The sequence below is a fragment of the Arvicanthis niloticus genome, chromosome 12 (genome assembly GCF_011762505.2).
Source record: "Arvicanthis niloticus isolate mArvNil1 chromosome 12, mArvNil1.pat.X, whole genome shotgun sequence".
Taxonomy (NCBI): Eukaryota; Metazoa; Chordata; class Mammalia; order Rodentia; family Muridae; genus Arvicanthis; species Arvicanthis niloticus.
In genome coordinates, this window is record NC_047669.1 from 22,480,676 (window position 1) to 22,502,985 (window position 22,310).

General features: G+C 44.0%; 1 protein-coding gene and 1 pseudogene across 1 annotated transcript in view; one reads left to right on the forward strand and one right to left on the reverse strand.

Moving 5' to 3' along the window:
- The window catches only part of Parp14 (poly(ADP-ribose) polymerase family member 14), a 33,953-nt gene extending 29,900 nt beyond the window's left edge, over positions 1-4,053 (reverse strand). The window contains exon 1 of the mRNA XM_034515399.2: positions 3,741-4,053. Coding sequence (XP_034371290.1) covers positions 3,741-3,927 — 187 coding nt within the window. The 5' untranslated portion in view covers positions 3,928-4,053. The remainder of the gene's footprint in view (positions 1-3,740) is intronic.
- A 15,841-nt stretch (positions 4,054-19,894) lies between these two features.
- On the forward strand, positions 19,895-20,763 carry LOC117718024 (small ribosomal subunit protein uS5 pseudogene; annotated as a pseudogene).
- The last annotated feature ends 1,547 nt before the right edge of the window (positions 20,764-22,310 follow it).

Consider the following 22,310-nt stretch of genomic DNA (forward strand, 5'->3'; position numbering starts at 1 on the left):
AGCCATGTTTTAGGAAAGTGGCCCAGGTGGCCATTATCAGAACGACCAGGAGCCCAGCCATTTCAACCAACACCTTAGCTTACAATGATAAAGAACCTATATTTGGTAGTAAAGGGGGCAGAAAAAATAGAATAGAGGAGATTTGCAAAACAAAACAAAAAGCAGAATTAGAGCACTGGACAGCTGAACTACAATGAAAACTGAGCCGAGTCCAATGCCTTGCTAACTCTATCATAAACTGCCAGGGGTGGCTGTAGAGAAATTAACGCCTCTGGAGCAGAGGTCTCACCATTTAACGTACTCTCGGGGAATCCTGTCAATCACATGAAGAGCTATGAAAACCTAAAGACTGCAAGCATCGGAAGCAGCGGCCAGTGAGAAAACAGGAAAATCAGCTCTGACCAGGGAGAACCGGAAAGGAGCAGGAGGGGCGTGGCTACCACAGAAGATGGTGCAAACAAGTCTAGGAGAGAGGTAGGGAGAGCCGCTATTCACAGCTGCAACCAAATGTTGGGCTCCTGTTCAGCTCTATCCTTTTATGATAAGCTTAGAGCCTATCATAAAGGGAGGTGTGATAGCTCTCCCGCATCAGCCATGAAGAGGGCAGGCCAAAGGGGGACTCACTTAGACATCCCCCCTCCCAAGATACAGGGGTTATAATCCATCTAGGAAGGAACATCTGGCTCTAACTGTATTCTGTGAGTAGACAGGAGTTTCCAGAGAAGCAGTACTGGGTTATCGAGAGGACTGAGGACTACGTGACCTAAATGGAGACCCGTTACCTAATACCATGTGCCTATGTGTTTCGCTCCTTTTCGTCTATCCTGGACTTTGGTAAAGTCCATCCGAGATATCCAGACATGCCCACCTCTTCGGAGATTGTGTGCAGTGTGTATGGACATGAGTATCCTCAGAAAGCAGTGGCGGCAACAACAGTACGAGATCCCCATCAACGTGTATCTGGGAGGAGGAGGCACAATTCTGGTGTCTAACCTCTTACCCCTCGTGCCCACCTCAGGTCACCTATGTTCAGTTTTACTTAAGAAAATGGTGTGTTCTAGGGTTGGAGAGATGGCTTCGTGGTTAAGAGTACTACTAGCTGCTCTTTTAGACAACCCAGATTTGGTTACTAGCATCCATATAACGGACCTTACACAGTGTGTAACTCCAGTTCCAGGGGATCTGACGCCCTCTTCTGGCCTCTGCAAGCACTGCATGCAAGTGGTATACAGACATATGCAGGCAAACACTCATACACATTCAATAAAAATAAATCTTCCTTGTTGTTTGTCTGTCTGTGTGTGTGTGTGTGTGTGTGTGTGTGTGTGTGTGTGTGTGTGTGTGTTTGAGACAGTGTTTCTCTGTGTATTCCTAGTTTTCCTGGAAATCACTCTGTAGAACAAGGCTGGCCTCGATCTCAGAGATCTGCCGTCTTTACCTCCCGAGTGCTGGGATTAAAGGCATAAGTTACCAATACCCAGCAAGATATTGTTTGTTTGTTTGTTTGTTTATAAGAAGATGAGCTTCCTCACTTCAAGGATGCCTAGGCCCTTGTACAATAAACAGGAGTCAAACTGGGACTAAAAAGTATGATAAAGTGTGCCCATCTGAAATGGGGTTTACAGTGTTTTGAGTTAGGGTTTGGGAGGGTAGCCCATTCATTGAGCAACTACCTGGCAGGCTCAAAGTCCTAAGGGGGAAAAACACAGTAAGTCCATACATACTTTATAGTACACAAATCCAGTTAGCCTACAAAGGTCAGATCTTCTGATTCCTACCTCCATATGCCAATTTCTACTGGGGAGGGGATGCTGGGAGCCTCAACAGTACTGCCTGGTTATTATAGATATATGTGAATAGTCAGGCTTGCTCAGGCTACTTCTGGACCAGAGGGTGGTGCTCTCTACAGAAAAGAAACACTGCTGCCCTTAAGTCTGTTACAGGGAAATTCCAGATGACTTGTAACTGAGGAAACAGTGCCTCGGACAGGAAACCGAAAGTAAATAGAGATTCTAGTCACCCTAAAGACCGCCCCTCGTTGGAAGTGAAACCAGAAGGATGACCTGGAGCAGCCTGGAAAATGGGGGGTGGGGGTGGGGGGGGGGCAGGCTGTGGGATCGGAGCCCTGAAGAGAGAAAGCTGAGCAGAGATCTGCTTTGGGTGAATTTCATTGTGAGCCCAGCCTTTCAGGGTGGAGCCACCTGGCCAGCCCAGGGGCTGCTGTAAAGGCTAAAACTGGAATTGTATTATTACAACAGTTATTTTTCTGTGCTGTGTATTTCAGAATACTACCAATATCTTAGATAGCCTTTCTGTTTTGTTGGTTTGAGGTTCTTAATAAACAACAGAGGATTTTTTTTTTTTTAATGTTTAGCATGTCTGGGTCACTTCAGAGGGCTGGCAGTACACGATCCCTACTCAGCCGTCAATCACTGTATTACAGTGTCTAGAATACAGCTGGAGATGTCTAGTTACTCCAATCTCTCTGCAATCAGGATGCCAGTAATCTGCACCCCTAACATGTGACCAACATTTGAGGATAGCGGCATTCTAGAGAAAAATGTTCTACATACGTGTCTATTGGGATACTGACATCTGGGATCAAACTGGAACCCCTCTATAGTGGTTCTCAACCTGTGGGTCGCAACCCCTTAGGATCTAATGACCTTTTCATGGGGGTTATAGTATGGTTCATAATAGCAAGCAAAATTACAGTTATGAAGTAGCAACAAAAATAATTTTGTGGTTGGGGTCACCACAACCTGAGGAACTGTGTTAAAGAACCGTAGCATTAGGAAGGTTGAGAACCACTGGTCTAGGAAAAGTGAAAATAAGATTCTCCTACCAGCTGCCCATTGAGTGCTCCCTCGTGAAATCAAACCTGTGTTTTCCGTAAGAGGTCAGAGCCACGCAGCTCTCTTGTGCCCTCCTACCCAGGCTTACTGAAACCCCGAGTCACACCTTTCTCTTGCTTTCATTTTTTTCCTTCTTGGATCTCTGCTGGGCCATTACCTTGCCCACTGCCTGGCCTCCTCAACCTTCTTGCCTCTCCTCTGGCCCAATGTTTCCTACAAATGCGAGGACAAGAAGGAGGAACTGTCTGTATTCTGAAGATGACCCTGGTCTGCAAAATCTCAGATGTTAACAAATCCAGAAGCCACAGGTCTGGGACTTCCACTCACCCACCTGAGCAAGCTAGCTAAGCTGGGCCTCCTTTGCACAAGGCAGACAGAGGTGGGGAACATTCAACTGCGGAACTGTTCAGAGGCCTTCCGGAGATGAGGGACCACTCCTAACCCAACCTGGGTTCAAAGCTTACAGCCACCACAGGTCATCTTGAGGCTGAAGGACGAGGGAGGAACAAGACCCACCCCTCGCCCCCCACCCCCACCCCCGACTGTGGGACAAGCGCTCCAGGAATTTTCCCTTCTCAAGCTCGGATCCCAAAGAACCCGGCAGTGGTAGCTGACTCAGGACCCCTCTGGTTTCTTAATTCTTTTCCTGCCCCACCTGAATAATAAAAACAGGACAGTTAAAAAAACAAACAAACAACAGGTTCACAGATAGCTCCAGGGAGCGACTGGAAAAATAAGGGGAACGCCACTCCAGGTTGCGTTCGCCACCCAGATTCTGCCTCCAGGATCTCCCGCTCCGACTGGGCTGCAGCCGAGTGCTGAGCCTGCCACCCGCGGCCCCGAACCCCGCGCAGGGCGACACTCCCCGACGTTCGCGCCCCTCACCATCCTCTGGGAAGAAGAGCACCAGGAAGCGTGCTGGGTTCCCCGGCTCCGGGACGACCTCGCACTCCCCTCCTCCCGATCTCTTCCGACTCTGAAAGTACATTTGCAACTTGTTGATCAAGTTCTTCGGGGGGTCGGGACCCCAAGAACCCTCGACCAGCAGCGGGAAGGAACCCGATGCTGCCATCCTGACTGAACTAGGAAGCGGCGACTGCTGGGTCGCCCAAAACTGCTCAGAGCTTTAACATTGAGTTAACTTCTTTCGCTTTCATTTCCTGGAAATCACTCCCCGCCCTTAGTTTCTATCTTCACCTCGCAGTCCTGGGATTGGAATAGTGCAACAACACACACACATGCACACACACACACCGGGCCTGGGGCACACCCAGTCCCCCAACTTTGTTCTCCTGCCCTTAATAGAAGCGAGTCAATCCCAGGGAGCTGACGGTTCCCCATCCTCCACCCCAGGGCTCTAGCCTCCAGGCCACCTCCACAGCGGCTGGGCCCCACCCGCACTCCACCAGAGCTACCGCTGAGCTTCCTCCATCAATGCTTATCCGAAACTCGCATTGTATAAAAGAAGGGAAGGGCTCGCAAAATGATCCTCTCTGGATGCTCGCTGCTCACTTGGGGACCACACATGGGGATTTGACCTGCCTTTCCTGCTTCTAAATTCTGTTTTCTCATCTGTGCACACTTTGTGTTTACAAACTCCTAGTTTTGAGGAATGTGTGCTAGCTAGGCGTCCGTGCTTTCTGGGTGTCCAACGGAGGGACACAGGTATAGACAGCTCTAGGGAGAAATACTCAGGTATTGTTGGAGCAACGGAACAAGGGCTCCCAGCTCAATTATGGAAAGGTCGGGGTGGGGCTCTGGGTGGTGGTTCACTGCACAAAATCACTTAGGCTGCTGCATGGTGGCTGGGTTCCGACAAGAGTGACAAGAAGCCAGGCTGACCCGCTGCTGGTAGAGGGCTCTGTGGGCTCCGACTCTCCCCCCTCCCCCGAAGAACTTGATGGCCTCTAAGCTGCTACTAGAGGCAAGATTGGCCGAAGGATATGAAAAGTTCATCCAGGAGTGGTCCCAGCAAGAGGCTCAACAGTAGTACAGGAGTGAGGTGTGCTGGCTGTGACAGGGATGAAAAGAGGCTGGGAATCTGTGTATCCTCAACGCGTGATGAGAGAATATTTGGGACACACATTAAAGGGAGGCTTACCCAGGGCTAGGGTATAGTGGCCCTCTTAGGGGCCCTGGTATCACCATCTGATGGAGAACAGGGAGGGGTGGAATCTGAAGAAGACCGAGGTCTGAAAGAAGGAAGGAAGCAGAGGCAGCAAAAACACCCAGATCTTTCCCGAAAGTCGACTGAATAGGAAGACCTGGGAGTCAGGCAGCAGTTGAGGGATTGGGATTTGGGACTCAGAAAGTTGTTTTGTATCTTGGAGTTAAACATTTTTGAAAATAGGAAAGTCCTAGGTATGGGCAGATGTTGGTAAAAAAAGAAGGAATGTGAAAGATATTGGTGATAACAATGTCCCAGGTGCCAGCAGCAAGGCATTGTGAACAAAGGTTGTGAACGGAGGTTGGGGGTGAGGGTAAAAATCGAGCGGGGGGTGGGGGGTGGGGGTGGGGCGGGGGGGGGGGGAGGTTTTACAAATGGATCCCATTTCTCTGAAGATTGCAATTCCTACGGGTCACACAACTCAGTGTGAGACTTGAGAAAATCTTGGTAACACTGAAAGGCTTTTGAAGGCACGATGACCAAAGATTAAATCAAAATTAACTGCGTAACACTCCATTGCTTACAGGCACTGTCTCCTGGTATCACCGAAGCCGTGTGCTAAGCACACATGTGTTTACTGGTATTGTCTGGTGTCTTAGTAATTGTTACTTCAGAAGCTGGAGAGCTGGCTTAGCAGTTAAGAGAACTGGCTACTCTTCCAGAGGACCCAGGTTTGACTCTCACCACCTGCATAGCAGCTCACAACCACCTGTAACTCCCGTTCCAGGAAATCCAGTACAAACTTCAGGCTTCTGTGAGCACTTCACACACATGATGCACAGACATACATTCAGGCAAAATACCCATACACTTAAAATAAAAACAAATAAAATTAAATTTCTTTCAATGAATTTTGCTTGTGAGTAAGACAGAATTTCCATTCCAAGTTCCGAAACGGTCCTAAACACGCTTCTGCCAATTTATATTGTGTATTTAATTCAAAGTAAGATTCTCAGCATTAACAATTTTAAAATAAAAAAACATTCTGAAAAAAGTTGAAAAGGCTTCATGTCCTGCAGTAGCAAATAGTGAGCCATGATTTAGTTCTCTCTAGAAAAAGAGACCCATTTGTTACAATGTACAAATTTGCTTCCATTTATAGTAAATGGTAAAAGCATATGTGACCCGAAGAATCGTCTTAGAATGATTTTCTTTATGATTTATCATCACTAAGTGCTTAGTTTGCTTGTATACTTTGTAACACTATGTCCCTGGGGTTGCATTAAAGTTTGTCAGATGTGAGTGGAAGAAATGAAGTCTATCTCAAGGTCTGTCAAGTTCAAAGATTCTTTGGAGAAAGACAAAACTTGAATATTGTTACTTAATACCAAAGAACTGAATCAGTACAAAGAAAATCAGAGATGCACCGACAGAAATTTGCTGGGTTATTATTATTATTATTATTATTATTATTATTATTATTATTATTATTCCTGATTTTTAAATAATGTATCTTTCTCCAATTTCCAGCATTCTACCTGCAGGTGGCGCTCATCATCTGAGCCAAACAGCATTGGACCCGGTCAGTGTAGAGGGCCTAGCTGGGTAGGCTAGAGTGCTGACTGTTCCTGTTTCAGGAAATCGTCCTTGGATTTCACCCAAACCACAAAGAAAATTGACAACCCCATTTCCCAGAATTTAGAGCTCCAGCCTGGGCAACTGGTTTCTCGTTTTCTTCACAAAATCAAATTACAAGAAATAAAGTCACAGTAAAAGTGATTTTTATAGTTGAAGTTTCAATCAACACTGTGCCTTTCCACTCTGGGGTGACTCCTTAGTATGTAACTCCAATATCAGTCAGTTGGTACAGGAATCCCTAATAGTACATTTCTCAACTAGGAGTAATGTAGGTGATCTAATACTACGTCTGGCTGCTGCATTTGCTACTTTTCCTGCTGCTCTCATGAAATACCCCAACAAAAGCAACTTGAGGGAGAAAGTAGTTATTTTGGTTCATAGCTCCAGGTTGTAATCTACCATAGTGCAAAAGTCACAGAAACAAGATTTTGAGGGGGCATCTTGAGTTTGAGGTGGCTGTTACATTGCACCCACAGTCAAGGAGCAGAGGGGGATGAATGTTTATGATCATCTCATGCTCTCCATTTAATAGTCCAGGAGCCTAGCCTAGGGAATGGTGCCGCCCACAATGGACAGGACTTCCCACTTCTATTTACCTACATATACCCCCACAGGCATGCCTTTCGGTCCATCTTCCAGGTGATTTTCAGTCTTATCACGTTGATTATTAAGATTAAGCCCCACAGATGGGAAGTAAAGGCAGTATCTTCAGAAAGGTACAACTTGGGAGCTAAAGAGATATCTCAGTAGTTAGGAGTACTGGCTGCTTTTCTAGAGGTCCTGGGCTCAATCTCCAGAACCCACATGATGCTCACAACTGTGATGTACAGACATAATAATCAGGCAAACACTCATTTGCATGAAATATTTTTTTAAAAGGTACAACTTAACCATGCCTAGTTTGTGCAGAATAAAGAAAAAATAAGAACCTTTCGCAGTCTTTCAGCCAGATAATCACTGAATTAGAGTCACATGGGGACCTCTCAATACTCGAAGTAAACACAGCACAATCCCGTTCACACACCCTACTATGTGCAAACTGTACCAGGTGACACTGTTACAGTGAACTATAAGGGAACTAGGAGGAAAAGGTGGTCTCTGTGTGTTTAAGTTTTACTGATTAAAATATAAAACAATGTATTCCACAAAAATCAATCCAAGAGTTGGTTCTTTGAAAAAATTAAGACTGACAACCATATTAGTCAAAAGAAAGAGACAGAAGACCCAAATTAATAAATTTAGGGGTAAAAAGGGAATTGTTACAACAGACTCCAGTGAAACTCAAGATCCTTAGGGAATACTTGGAAAATTTCTACTCCAAAAAAGCTGAGAACCACAGAAAGAATGGACAAAGTTCTCAGTGTGTATAACCTACCAAAATTAAACCCAGAAGATATAAACAACTTAAACAGACTCACAACAACGAGACTGAAGTAGTGATTATAAGTCTGCTCACAGGGCTGGAGGGATGGCTCAGAGGTTCAGAGAGCACACTGCTTTTGCAGAGGAACTGAGTTCTCAGTCCCCTTGTTGGGTGGTTCTCACCCACTTTTAACTGCAGCTTCAGGGGATCTGTTGCCCTCTTCTGTGTTGCGGTAAATCTCTTGCCCATAGGGAGTCCATAGAAGAAAAGACACAAGTCAATAAATATCAAATGAATGCTGCATGCCTAGATTAGGCAGATTTACCATTAAACTACACTATTCCCTGGCTATGAGAGCTCTTAACAACTTTCGGTTTCCTAGGTCAAGGTCTTCTTCATCCTCTCTCCTTCCACCAACCGCCCCTGCCCCAACGGCTCTTCTCCTCTTCTCCTCTTTTCCTGCCTCTGGCTCCTCCCACTTCTCTTCCACTGCCCAATCACTGGCTGTAGCCTTTATTTAACAAATTTGATTGGACAGAAGGTTTACGAGATTCACTCCTCCTTCGCAGCCCCTCCCAGGAGTGGAATTACCATGACAACAAGAGGCTAGGGCTATCCACCACACTTCTGGATGCCCTAGGTACCTGCATGTACACATATACAAATATACACACATGGTCAAAAATAAAATAGATCTGCTTTTAAAAGTCTCTTCAAAAAGAAAGGTCTGGGACTGGATGGTATTCACTGCTAAAAACTACTATTTTTTTGGTTGGTTTTAAAACAGAGTCTCTCTCTCTCTCTCTCTCTCTCTATATATATATATATATATATATATATATATATATATATATATCCCTGAAGGTCCTGAAACTCACTATAAAATCAGGATGGCCTTAAATTCCCTGAGATCCTCCTGCCTCTGACTCCTGAATGCTAAAGGTATCCATCACCATGACCAACTTCTGCTACCAAACTTTTAAGGAAAGTCTAATGCCATAATTTCTCAAACTCCTCCATGAGACACAACCAAGAGGAACAGTACCAAACTCATTCAAGGGTAGCATTACCCTGTTACCAAAACCACTGGGATAGTTAACCTTGGTTGTCAACTTGAGTACATCTGGAATATTCTTAAAAACCCAGGGGGCTAGCCATACATACAAGGAATTTTCGTAACTGAATTATTTGAGGTGGGAAGACCCATCCTAAATCTGGGCCACACCTTCTGGTGGCAGCTCACACTGAAGGACATTGACAGAAGGAGGCTTTGCTATTTTTCTGTTTGCCTTTACTTTTTTAAAGATTTATTTATTTTATGTACACAGTCTCTGTCTTCAGACACACCATAGAGGGCATTGGATCCCATTACAGATGGTTGTGAGCCACCATGTGGTTGCTGGGAATTGAACTCAGGACCTCTGGAAGAGCAGCCAAGGCTTTTAACCTGAGTCATCTCTCCAGCCCTTGTCCTTACTCTTTGCTGGTGAGCTCTTCTACCTTGTCGTTGCTGGTGGTGTTAAATCCAACCTCTTCAGGAATGTAAGATAGACTGAAAACCAAGGCTCAACAGGAAGCCTCTGGGACAATATCAGACTGGGACCGCAGAGACATCCAGCTTCATAGACTAAAAACTATTGGATTCTTGACCTTTCCATTGTGAGATTGCCATCGTTGGTCTGTAGGTCAGTTTATGAATCCCTTGTAAAATACCAATTCTATTCATTCTGGTTCTTTAGAGAACCCTGACTAGCACATATTACTTCTGTCTTAATTACTTCTTTTGCTATGACAAAGCATCATGACCAAGACAACTTATAAAAGGAGAAGTTTATTGGGCTGTGGTTCCAGAGGGATATAGTCTATGATGGCAGAGTGGAGGTAGCAGGCAGCACAAAGGTGAAATAGCATCTGAGAGCTCAAAGGTAGAACTGCAAACAGGAGGCAGAGAACACACTGGGAATGGCAGACACTTTTGAAACTCCAGTGCCTGCCCCCAGTGACACACCTCTTCCAACAAGACCATAACTCCTGATCCATCTCAAACAGTCCCACCAACTGGGGATTAAGTATTCAAATATGAGTCTGTGGGGGCCATTTTCACCCAAACCATTACAGACAGAACAACAAAGAAAACCATGGATTAATTTTCATGAGTGAAAACATGGTCCAAGAACAGAGCTCTGTGAGGAGAACTCTGAGTGCTAGTGGGAAAACTCCATTATCCATTATCTTATTATTGTCATTTAATGATTTCAGGCAACACTTGTCCTTGTGGTTGTATACAGCTTGAATTCATGTGAACTTTCTTCATGTGACCTTGCTTAACCCTCAGAGTACAAACTGTCCGATGCTCTAAATAGAACTGGCTATTCCATGAGACTTTAGTCCACCTCAGTTTTAGGCTCCATTCTCCCAGATCCTCCTGCCTCTAGAACTTTGACTCCATGATGAACATAGATATAAAAATACTCTATAAAATGCTTGCAAAATTACCGGCGTGCCAGAAATTCATACCAGTACTCAAGGAGGTGAAGCAGGTGTTTCTTTGTAAGTCCTAGGCTAGGCTGGTCTACATAGTGAGTTCCAGAGCAGCCAGCGAAAGCCTGTCTAAAAACAAATCATTTAATAATAATAAAATAATAATAAATTTTAAAAATTAAAGTGTAATAATATAAGACCCAAATATATCACTCCTGGGTATACATCAAAGATCTCTAGACCCTACCACAGAGACACTTACACAGCCATGTCTGTTGTTGTTGCTGTAGTCACAAAAGCAAGGTAATGAACTCAGCTCAGATGTTCACCAGCTGATTAATGAATAATCGAAATAAAGATATGGGATCTATACACAATAGAATTTTATTTTCCCATAAAGTGTTAGACCTGAGCAAGGCGGTGGTGGGGGACCAGTTCCATGACTGTCTGATTAAAGCAAGCTATATTTGGAACTGCCCAGCCAGCTGACTCTTCCAAAGCAAGGATTTCAGAGAGCAGCCTCTCATTGGCTTTTGAGGTCCCTTTTAAGATGAAGGGTTAGGTTTGATAGAAAACAGCGGTCAAGATAATTGGCTGTTAGCAGTCACTACAGACAGACCAACCATAAGGCCCTGTAAGGTCTGTCTGTAACTATGTTCCTTCTTCTTATCTCATTTACCACCTTCTCCTCTTCCTCCTCTTCCTCCTCTTCCTCCTCCTCTTCCTCCTCCTCCTTCTGCTCCTCCTTCTCTTTCTCTCTTTGACTTTCTCCCTCTTTATCCTCCCTGTCTTCCTCCTCCTCCTCCTGCTTCTTCTCTTTCCCTCCTTGGCTTTCTCCCTCCTCCTCCTTCTCCTCCTCCTCCTCTTCCTCCTCCCTTTTTTCCTCCTCCTCCCTTTCCTCCTCCTTCTGCTCCTCCTTCTCTTTCCCTCTTTGACTTTCTTCTTCCTCCTCCTCCTCTTCCTCCTCCCTTTCCTCCTCCTCCTCCTCCCTTTCCTCCTCCTTCTACTCCTTCTTTTTCCCTCTTTGACTTTCTTCTTCCTCCTCCTCCCTTTCCTCTTCCTCCTCCTCCTCCTCCTCCTCTTCCTCCTCCTCCTCCTCCTCCTCCTCCTCCTCCTCCTCCTCTTCCTCCTCTTTCTTCTTTGATACTGACATGATCCTGGGGATGCTCTCTCCAACACTGGGCTCCTTACTGTTTCTCTGAATCACCCTTCCCCTCTCACCGTGGCATCACTGATAAACATGACTTACATTGGTAAACGTGCTGGCTTAGCTCAAATAGCCTGGCTTTCTTTCTCTTCTCCACCTTCCTCCCTGGCCAGATGTTGAGGTTCACAGCCTACTTGCCCTGCACTTTTCCTAGTAAACCCTCATGAAACTGCCTTCAAGCTTTCTTTTGAGCCCATTCTTAAATTCTTTTACTAATGAAACTAAGAACTCTGAGAAGGGACCTCAATTTCCCTGATAACACTACCCATCCAGAAAGTACTGCCATAAAGAGGAAGAAAAGGGAAATTACTTATTATGAATACCTACTAAGACAAAACGATGTTTATTACAAGCAGTCTGGTACACAGATTGCAAAGACAGAAGGAAATCTCACCTTTTAATATTATCAGCCAAAACCAGCGACACACTTTCCAAGATAAATGAAAATAGTCCTCAAATAAAAAGATTTGAAAACACTGTTTGACATCACACAGCTCATCCTGTATCCCCTTGGTAATTGGGGTGACCATCTAAAATGCCTTTAATCCAAAGGAATAATACATTTTTCTCATCTCAGGAGTCAGATGCGAGACAAAATCAGGCGTCTTCCTTCCCAGGGAATTTGGGAGATAAGATACAGCCTTCTCTACCAACTACGTTTCAAAGCCATGGCTCCCAGCTTTCTGTGAAAACATTCCTGGGGGAGTAAAACTGACAGGAGATTTTAAATAAGCTTTATAAAGGTTTTTATGCATCTCCAAAGAACATGCAGAGAATGAGCACTGGCAGGTGTTTAAAAATGAAAATGAAGAAAATCTCACCCTTCTTTTGCATCTTAGAAAATCATTTTTTTAATGTCTGTCTGTCTGTCTCTCTGCCTATTTGTATTTACTGTGTGCAACCATACAATACATAGGTATGATTGTGTGAATACGGTCCTGTTACAAACATACAACTTACATTTCATTAAAAATTTTAAACCTTAGTCGGGCAGTGGTGGTGCATACCTTTAATCCCAGCACTGAGGAGCAGAGGCAGATGGATCTTTGAGTTCAAGGCTAGCCTGGTCTACAGAGTGAGTTCCAGGACAGTCTGAGCTTCACAAAGAAACCCTGTCTCAAAAAACCCATTAAAAAGGGGGGGAGCTAAATCTTATTTATTAGTGCTTGTGTGTGTGTGCATGCCTGTGTGCATGTGTGTAGCTGTCACACAAAGGACACCTTTGAGATCAAGCGGTCAGGTTCATTCACCAACTGAGCCACTGAGCCATCTAACAGGCCCAAATTTCATGTAATTTTTAAACATCATAAAGTATTAGTGTTCTTTTGATTTTCATCAGAACACTACAAATTTTAAAAGTTGGTCTTATTTTGCAAGTCACCACAGAAAGAAACAATGTACTGGGAATGGAGAGATGGCTCAGTTGCTGAGAGTATTGGCTTATCTTTGAAAGGACCTCGGTTCAATTGCCAGGACCCACATGGTGGCTCAGAGCTATCTGTAACTCCAGTTTCTTCTTCTGAACTTCTGGGGTACCAGACACACACATAGTAATAGACCTACATACAAGGAAAATTTTATATATATATATAAAACTGTACTTGGCGCCCTTGGGCTCTTCTCTGACTTCCTCTATATACATGCATAAAAATGATGGTCTTGCCTCTGCCCTGGTAAGTTGCAGTCCATTTTGATTTTGTCAGTATTTCCATCAGACAGCACATTTAATTCTCTAAATTCGTTTCCTAAGGGTGATAGAACAAAGCCAATAAACTGCTTAACTCAAAAGAACAGATATTGATTTTTCCCTTGTCCTGGAGTCTAGAATTCGAAATAAGATGCTAGTAGGGTTGGTTCCTGCAAGAAATCCCAGGAAGAAAACTCGTCTGCTTCTGTTTTACATAGTCCTTGGCACTTTTTGGCTGGTAGTTTATCACAGTCTGACTTGATTCACCAATATCTGCACAAACCTCCTTCTCCCTCCTCCTCTTCCTCCTCCTCCTCCTCCCTCTCCCCCTCCTCTCCCTCCCCCTTCCCCTCCTCTCCCTCCCCCTTCCCCTCCTCTTCCTCCTCCCCCTCTCCCTCCCCCTCCTCCTTTTCCTCCATCTCTTTTTTGTTTTTTTATTTTGTTTTGTTTTTTTTTTTTTGAGATTGGGTCTCTCTGTGTAGCCCCAGCTGTCCTGGAACTCACTCTATAGACCAGGCTGGTCTTAACATAGGGATCCTCCTGCCTCTGCCTCCTGCATGCTGGGATTAAAGCATGTGCCACCATCACCTGACAATTTCCTTTTTCTTAAAGAATCTGGTCACTGGGTTAGGGCTCAGCTAAGTCCAGTGTAGCGTTATTATAGTGACAAGACCCTCGTGTATATGTGGTGTCTTAGGGTTTCTTTTTCTGCATGACCAAAAGCAACTTGGCAAGGAAAGGATTTATTTCATCTTGCACTTGCAGTTAACATCTTCTCTGTCTTAGCCACAAGTCCCCATCAATTTGTGCCAGGAAGAAGTGTTAGGAAAATGGTACACAGCAGGTGTCTCCAGGGGCATGGCCATCCTCCAACCTCACCTCAGAGTCAGGAGCTGCTTCTAACATGGAGTTTACAAGCAGCTTAAAGGGCCAGGCATGGCCTGAAAATCCCAATGCTTTTACACGATATGGAGAAATTCAGAACAAGGAGCAGCTCCATCCAACACCCTTCAACCCACAATAGTCCTATTTCTCATGTCTCCTGGCTGATGGCTAGGCCTCTGTAGTTCCTTGCTACCCACTAACTAGGACAGGGATCTGGGCTGGAAGATTCCCTGGGGTCTGGATGAGTTGCTTTGGCCATCACTTGCATATATTTTACTTTTTTTTTCTTTCTTTCTTTCTAAGAAACTACCGTTTCGTATGAGGCATAGTGGCACAGGCTTTAAACCCCAGCACCTGGGAAGCAGGGACAATTTTCGTGATTTCTAGGCTAGCTTGGTCTACACAGAGAGTTCCAAGACAGTCAGGGCTACAATATAGACCTTATCTCATATATATCTTTTTTTCCTCAAAAAAATTTCAGACAACTAAACGGAAATGGAAATCTTTCAACATGCCCAGTTTAGAAAAGCGCTAAGTAACTATTTCTTTAAGACAGTTCAGTATCCTTCGAAGAAAATTTCATTATACCAGGATTAAAGTTTTTATAAAGTCTAATATTTAGCAACTTTACAAAAGAGCTTACTAGTCTATTGTGGTCGAACTATTTTGAACAGCTTCCTCCATCTGCTGTCCTCCCCATGGTTCTTCTAAAGGATAGTTGGACTGCAGGTTGGGCCTGATAGCCTCGCTTTTGTGAAACATCACTTAACCAAATATTGTCTGTTTCTTATACCATTTCCGTATTGATGATTTTGGGATGTCACTGGAGTATATCATTTTAATATACCGCAGTTACCTTCAGAGGTCTGGACCATCAGGATCTTAGCCTTTCTCTCAGCATTTTACTACCATAAAATAAACATTTTATGTTTCATTTTTTTTTTGTTTTTTATTAAACGTTTTTTCCTCAGGATAAATTCTATCACTTTGGTCAGGGGTTAGGCATATTTATGATTCTTGCAATAAAGTACTATTTTGCCCTTCAGAAAGACTGGATCAATTTACATTGCTTTCATTAATGTATGAGCATATCTCTTCCCTCCAGGCCTTGCAGGCATGGATTTTCATAACTTTTAAAAAGTTTTTATGATTCTTTTTTCAGGTATAAAATAAAAGTTCACAGTAAGTTTAGTTTGGAGTTGTTTTAGCAACAAGATTAGCTACATATATTTGAAGTCATGACTTAATGGTGGTGCTTCTTTAATAAACTATCTTCCCATGGGGGCCAGCAAAATGGCTCAGTAGGTAAAGACACTTGGTGCCAAGTCTGATCGACCTGATTTCCATCCCCAGAACCTACCCAGTGGAAGGAGAGAACCAACTCCAGAAACACACACACATACATGCGCGCACACACACACACACACACACACACACACACGCACACGCACACGCACACGCACACGCACGCACACGTGCAAGAACACATAAATAAATAAATAAATAAATAAATGTAAAAAGTTCAACTTGTAGATTTTTTAGACATATTTATTTTTATGTGCATTGATGTTTTGCCTACATGTATAAATGTACGAGGGTGCTAAATCCACTTCAGACAGTTATGAGCTTCCTTGTGAGTGCTGGGAATTGAACCCAGGTCCTGCTGAGCCATCTCTCCACCCCCACAACTTGTGTTTTTAATAGCTTCTTTGTCATCTTTATCTATTTTAGTTATTCAATTTTTGTCTCTGTGCATTTTTTTCACCTTCTAAACTTTTGAGTCTTAGCTTTATGAGTATTCATTCTTCACTCTATCAAAACTGTAATTATCTAAATAATAAAAGAAATTAATTTTTAAGATTTATTCATTCTATTTTAATTATGTTTACCTGTGTGTAAGTATGTGCACGTGAGTGGGGTTGTCCTTAGAGGCTATAGGCTTTGGATTCCCTGGAGCTGGAGTTACAGAGACTTGTGAGCTGGTGTGTTGAGTTACATATGTATCTTAAACACTGAGCCATCTCTCCAGCCCCAAAGCTGTCTTTTAAAAAGCTTACTGATTTTATTTTATGTGTGTGATGTGCCTGGGAATATGCACATATGTGCAGGAGCCTACAAAAAGCCAGACGAAGGTTTTTTTGATCCCCCTAGAACTGGAGTTACAGGCAGTTGTAAGCTGCCACATGGGTGCTGGGAACTGAACCCAGGTCCTCTGCAACAGTAAAGAAGGGAGCACTTTTAACCACTGAGCCATCTCCCCAGCCTCCCAAAAATGTCTTCTGAGTTTTGTTTTCTATCAGTAGCCAAAAAGAGATTTCCCTGACTGTTAGCCTTTCCTATGTGGGTGCATATATTTGTTTTTATTTGTAAGGTATTTAATTCTTACTCTACCTGGAATTTGTTTTTCAGAGAATGGTGGGAGATGTGAATTTCTAATGTATTATTAGTATTCCTACATATTTATACAACTCTAAGTTCTTTTCACAATCCCTTTGGACCCAGAATAATCTTTTTATATTTTTGACCATTTATTTTTTCCATACATAAATGAAAATTACATTAATTTCATAAAATATTTCATTCTCAACTCCATAGTAAGCTGTGCAGAGTGGGGCTGGGTCATGGTTCTGGCAAAGCTCAGTCTCCATTGATATCTCTGTGGGAGTTTCATCAGAATACTGTACACTCCCCAGGCTGCCCTCTCCCACAGGACTCCAGAATTCTGGCCCTTGCCTCACAGAGTTTTCGATGGTTCTGTTCTGCTCCCGATGGCTGCCTGCTTCCGTTTTCAGACTGAATCTTTGTTTCCAGAATTCCACAGATGTCTGCAGGGACTTTGCAGATTGCCCCAACAGCCCTACGCAGTAAGCTTCCAGGGGTACACTGCCTGGGGTGAGCTAGCTAAGTCAGCTCCCGTCGTCTCCAGCTTCCCCAGTGCTGGAATCTTGTTCCCCTTGGACTCTGTGTCTCCTCTGCCTCAAACACTCTAGCTTTCTGTATTTTGTTCAGACTCGTTGGTGGCTGTAGGTGAGGATGCAGGCTGGCCACGGCGAATCCACTCCACTGAGAAACAGTGTCTCACTCCACCTGAATTACCTTAAAACATTTTTATTTTTGTGTATATAGGTGTTTTCCCTGCATGTGTGTCTGTGAATCTTCCCTGTGCCCAAGGAGACCAGGAGACCAGAAGAGGGCATCGGGTCCCTTGGGACTGGAGTTACAGACAGTCATGAGCTGTCATGTGGGTGCTGGGATATTTTTGTTCGTTTGTTTGTTTGTTTTGGTTTTTCGAGGCAGAGTTTCTCTGTGTAGCCCTGGCTGTCCTGGAACTCACTCTGTAGACCAGGCTGGCCTCGAACTCAGAAATCCGCCTACCTCATATTCACTGTGGTACCCACGCACACAGCACAGATAACAAACAAACATAATACAACTTTTATTGTGACTTATATTTTATTCCCTTGCCTACTAGTTTGTTTTTAATACACTTACATGTTTTCATCATTTCTTTTCCCTTCCATATTTAGTGACCTTTAAATATCAGTTTTGTCACTTTCTTATTTAAAAACATACTTGCACACCATTGGACTGCTCTACCTTTTACCTTTGGCTCCACCTCACTATCCTTCCCTGTCTCTCTGCAGGGCTCGCTTGGCTCACAGCAGGGCTCTCTTGTTGCTCCCCCGCAGGGCTGACTGACCTGTGAGGTGAATCCGGATCTACGCTACCACCTCGCTGTACAAGAGAAGTGGGGCTCCGAGAAAACTGAAAATGAAAACCCAGCTTTTAAAATATATGTGTATAAGTCAGTTTTCAAATGCAGATTTCAGGGAAAGCTTTTATCGACACAATACAGCTCGCACTGCAAAGAGAATGAGAGATTATTCTGGAGCCAAATATAACTGACTATGACCTGGAAACATAGATTTAGATTACTCTAAATACTATGTTCTGGTGTGATAACCATTTATGAGGTTTAGGGTGACAGAACAAAGAAAATCATGATTCAGGGAGCTTTAAAATTAAAAAAAAAATGCATTGGTGGCTTCAGTTCCAGGGTAACATCGCCCTCTTCTGGCCTTTGTAAGCAACAGCATGCATGCTGTGTACAGACACACAGCAAGCAAAACACCCATACACATAAACAAACAAACAAGAAGGCTTCGGGCTAAAGAGCTGCCTCAGTGGTTGAAAGCACTGGCCGCTCTTCCAGAGGACCTGGGTTCAGTTAGCAGCACCTACCTGGCAGCTTAATGCGAGTTCACGACTTCATGTAGCTTCTGCCCTAGTGCATACCTCATGGAATCAACAAACGGCATCAGCTAAGTATGGTTGGTCCCCTTGCTTGGCACAGCCCACTCTGCCATTGGACTGGATTCAGGCCTGCATCACAATTCAGCCTTCAACCTTCAGTTCAGTTCAGTTCAGTTCAGTTCAGCCTTGAACCATCTCTGACTGGGTTACACAGTATTTGTTAATGCCTTGTCTAACTACAGGGGTTCTCTTTGTAGCTTCATAAACTCTCCGCCTCTGCCTGCTGTAAGGCCTCTTGGAACTGTAGCTTCTTTAATCACTTTGTAGCCATTCTGTAAACTATACATGATAATGTAAAGTAATGTGTGATCTGAGAGCTAATACTAGTGATTAAGATTGAGAAAAGTGAGCATCTTCTTTGGAAAACACCTAATGGAGGATGACTCGGGTGCAGCTGGAGGGTCTGGAGGATTCGGAGGCCGCAACAGGGTTCCACCAAGGATTCTGCAGTGGAAATGTAAGGGTTCTTTGGAAAGCTGGTTGGATGGTGTTTTGCTGGGGCAAACAATTGAAGGAATGTTTAGCTGAAGTGGACATGGGCGAAAGATGAAGAAAGATTCATAAAGGAATGTTTAGCTGAAGCAGACATAGAAAAGAGGATGTTCTGCTAAAGCAAGCAGATGAAAAGATTCTTTGCTAACAACATGCATGCATTGGTCTGCCTTACATTGCACAGTTGGGCTCCGTTTGTCAGGACTCCTAGGACTCCAGCTGATTAGATGCACATGCTGAGACAAGACACGTGGAGGACACGTGATGTTTGGAGGGTATAAATAGGACTCCACAGAGTGATGGAGACAGAACTTGGCTTGCTGGTACAGCTAGCTGTGCAATGCTAGTGGGTCTCCTGTCTTTGCTAATCTTCGCTGATCTTCACTTCCCTGAGAGAACTTCTCCTGGTCTTCCTGTTGGTCCCTCATGCTGACTTGAGCCAATGCTGAGGCCTGGCTGTCTCTGCTAGGTTGTGACATCACTGTTGCTAACCAGATTCTACCAAACCGGCCTGCTGGTGTATCTGTAAAGGATTCCTGAGTGAATTGAGCTGCCACTGCCTGCTAACCTGTGAACTGAACTGCCGATTTCCAGACAACTCAGATGGGAGTTACTCCAAAGAACCTTTCTAAACAGGTCCACTTCCCCATATCCTTTCTTTTCTACTACCTTAGGTGACTGGCAAGCTACAAGAGAGGTTAAAGTATTTTAACAAAATCATTAAAATAAAAATTTAAACAGTTAAAGTTATAGGATCTGTTAGTGGTCTAAGGGGCCGTGGCTGTGATCGACGGGGGAGGGTTGTGGTAAAGCCAAAGATAAGGAGTGGATCCCAGTCACCAAGCTGGGCCATCAGGTTAAGGACATGAGGATCAAGTCCTAGGAGGAGATCTACCTGTTCTCCCTGCCCATTAAGGAATCTGAGATTATTGACAGTCTCCTGGGCACATCCCTTAAGGATGAGGTTCTAAAGATCATGCCGGTACAGAAGCAGATGACAGGACGGCGGACCAGGTTCAAGCCTTTATTGCTACTGGGGATTACAGTGATCACGTTGGTCTTGGTGTTAAGTGCTCCAAGGAGGCTGCCACTGCCATCTGAGAGGACATCACCTTCGTCAAGCTTTCCATCGTCCCTGTGTAGAGAGGCTACTGGAGGTACAAGATTGGCAAGCCCCATACTGTTCCATGCAAGGTGACAGGCGCTGTGGCTCTGGAGGTATCTATCTCATTGCTGCCCCCAGAGGCACTGGCATTGTCTCTGCTCCTATGCCAAAGAAGCTACTGATGATGGCCTGCATAGACGACTGCTACACTTCAGCCAGAGGCTGCACTGCCACCCTGGGCAACTTTGCCAAGGCCACCTTTGATGCCATCTCCAAGACCCACAGCTACCTGACCCCCGACCTCTGGAAAGAGACAGTTCACCACATCTCCTTCTCAGGAATTCACCGACCATCTGTGAAAATCCACACCAGCCTGTTCAGAAGACCCAAGCTCCAGCTGTGGCTACCATGCAAGGGTCTGCACACAAGAGAAATAAAGTGAATTGAAAGAACCCAGAACGACAGACAGAGTGCCATCAAGTGAAATCCGGATTAGCTGGTGGAATACAGCCAATGAAACTGATACAGCTTGTGGATTTATTGTCACTCAATAAATTCTGACATTGGGGAAAGACACAGACATATCTGTTTTGACATATCTCGTTCATCATGATAGTAGTTAATTCCTAGAATCTTGGGATATAACAGTAATGAGTGATTGGTTTTTTTTTTTCTTCCTTCCTTTCTCCCCCACCCCTCTCTCTCTTAAGGCAGGGTCTTGTTTTGTGGGGCTGACTGGCCTGAAGCCCATTATATAGACCAAGCTAGCCTGGAACTATAGCTAGAGGTACGTGACCTCTGCCTAGTGCTGAAATTAAAGGGCTGTGCCATCAGAATAGGCTGATTATTGTCATTTTATGTCACTAAGTTAGAATATCGGCTAAAAAGAGAAAGATAGCTAGAATAACTATATAAAAAATTAAACATTAGATCATTGCTTTGTATAAAATGAGAGTCATTCTTATTGAAGTTTCTTTATGCTAATGCATTTAAGTCACTGACAGATGATAACATTTAAGAAAATAGTTGATAAGGATGGAGAATTAATTTACTTTAACTGAAGCATATCACTGACTTAGGCAGAAAAGATTTCCCAAAAATCTTCATTGGAGGAAAGATTTTATAATGTAGTTTTTGGCTGTTGGTAGCTACAGTGACCAAAGGCTACAAGCTTGAATCTGTAAAGGCGTTGTTGAGTCCTTCAAGGAGGCACAGGTAGTTGAACTGTGAAAGACACATGGCTTGAACAGCTGGTACCTATTCCAAGTCACTGACTTGCCCTCATCCCATGTAATTAAAAGATACTTTAAAATGTCAGCCCCAGTTACATCTTTTGCCAGTTAGCTTCCCTGAGGACCAGACTTACTTGACGAAATGCAATGTGAACAAAGTTTATCAGGAAGTGACCTTGAGGTAGATACCAGTAAAAAGGAGACACAGAAGTTGAATTAGGTAAAGAAGTCTTTGCATTCAGGGCCCAACAGTGGCCTGGGTTGATTCCTAGGAAGCTCACAGGCAAAATGGCTCACCAGAGCTGTACAATAAAGATTGAGTCGTTATGTCATTTTTCATTGTTTATTTGTTGAGACAAGGTCTCACTATGTAGCCCAGTGCCTTAGCCTCCAGAATGCTGATGTTACAGCCGTGCACCACCATGCCTGTGAAGCTGAGCCCCTGTGATCCCACTAGAATCTGTCACTAGACTGGGGTTGCCCCAGGAAGGGCATGACCTTGAACAAAGTGGTCCTGCATCTGAGGCAATCCCTGGCTGGGCAGAATCATTTCCTGCAGCTGAGGCCAGACATCTTCCATAAAAGGCCTCTGCACGGGGCATCCATCACGGAGCTAAGTGCTTTAAAAGACAAGAAAACTTGTGGCTGATTACGGTGCATCCATTTTGTTCCGGAGAAATGTCTTTTACTCTTATGGTGACAATGAGGATGACCAGTTGCCAGGGCTATGAGAAAAGGAGCTCAATAAAATGACAGACTGCCTGGAGTTTTAGGGTAGGTTCCCCCCCCCCCAGATGTTTTTAGTGCCATATGGTGATTACAGATGTATGAAGTTGTTGCTCCCAGCAGAAGATGATAGGATTTCAGCATTAAAAATCCATTTGAGAGCTTGTGCTTTCCTTTCTGCCTCTCTTTTAATTAAAAAGTTTTGTTTCACACAATAT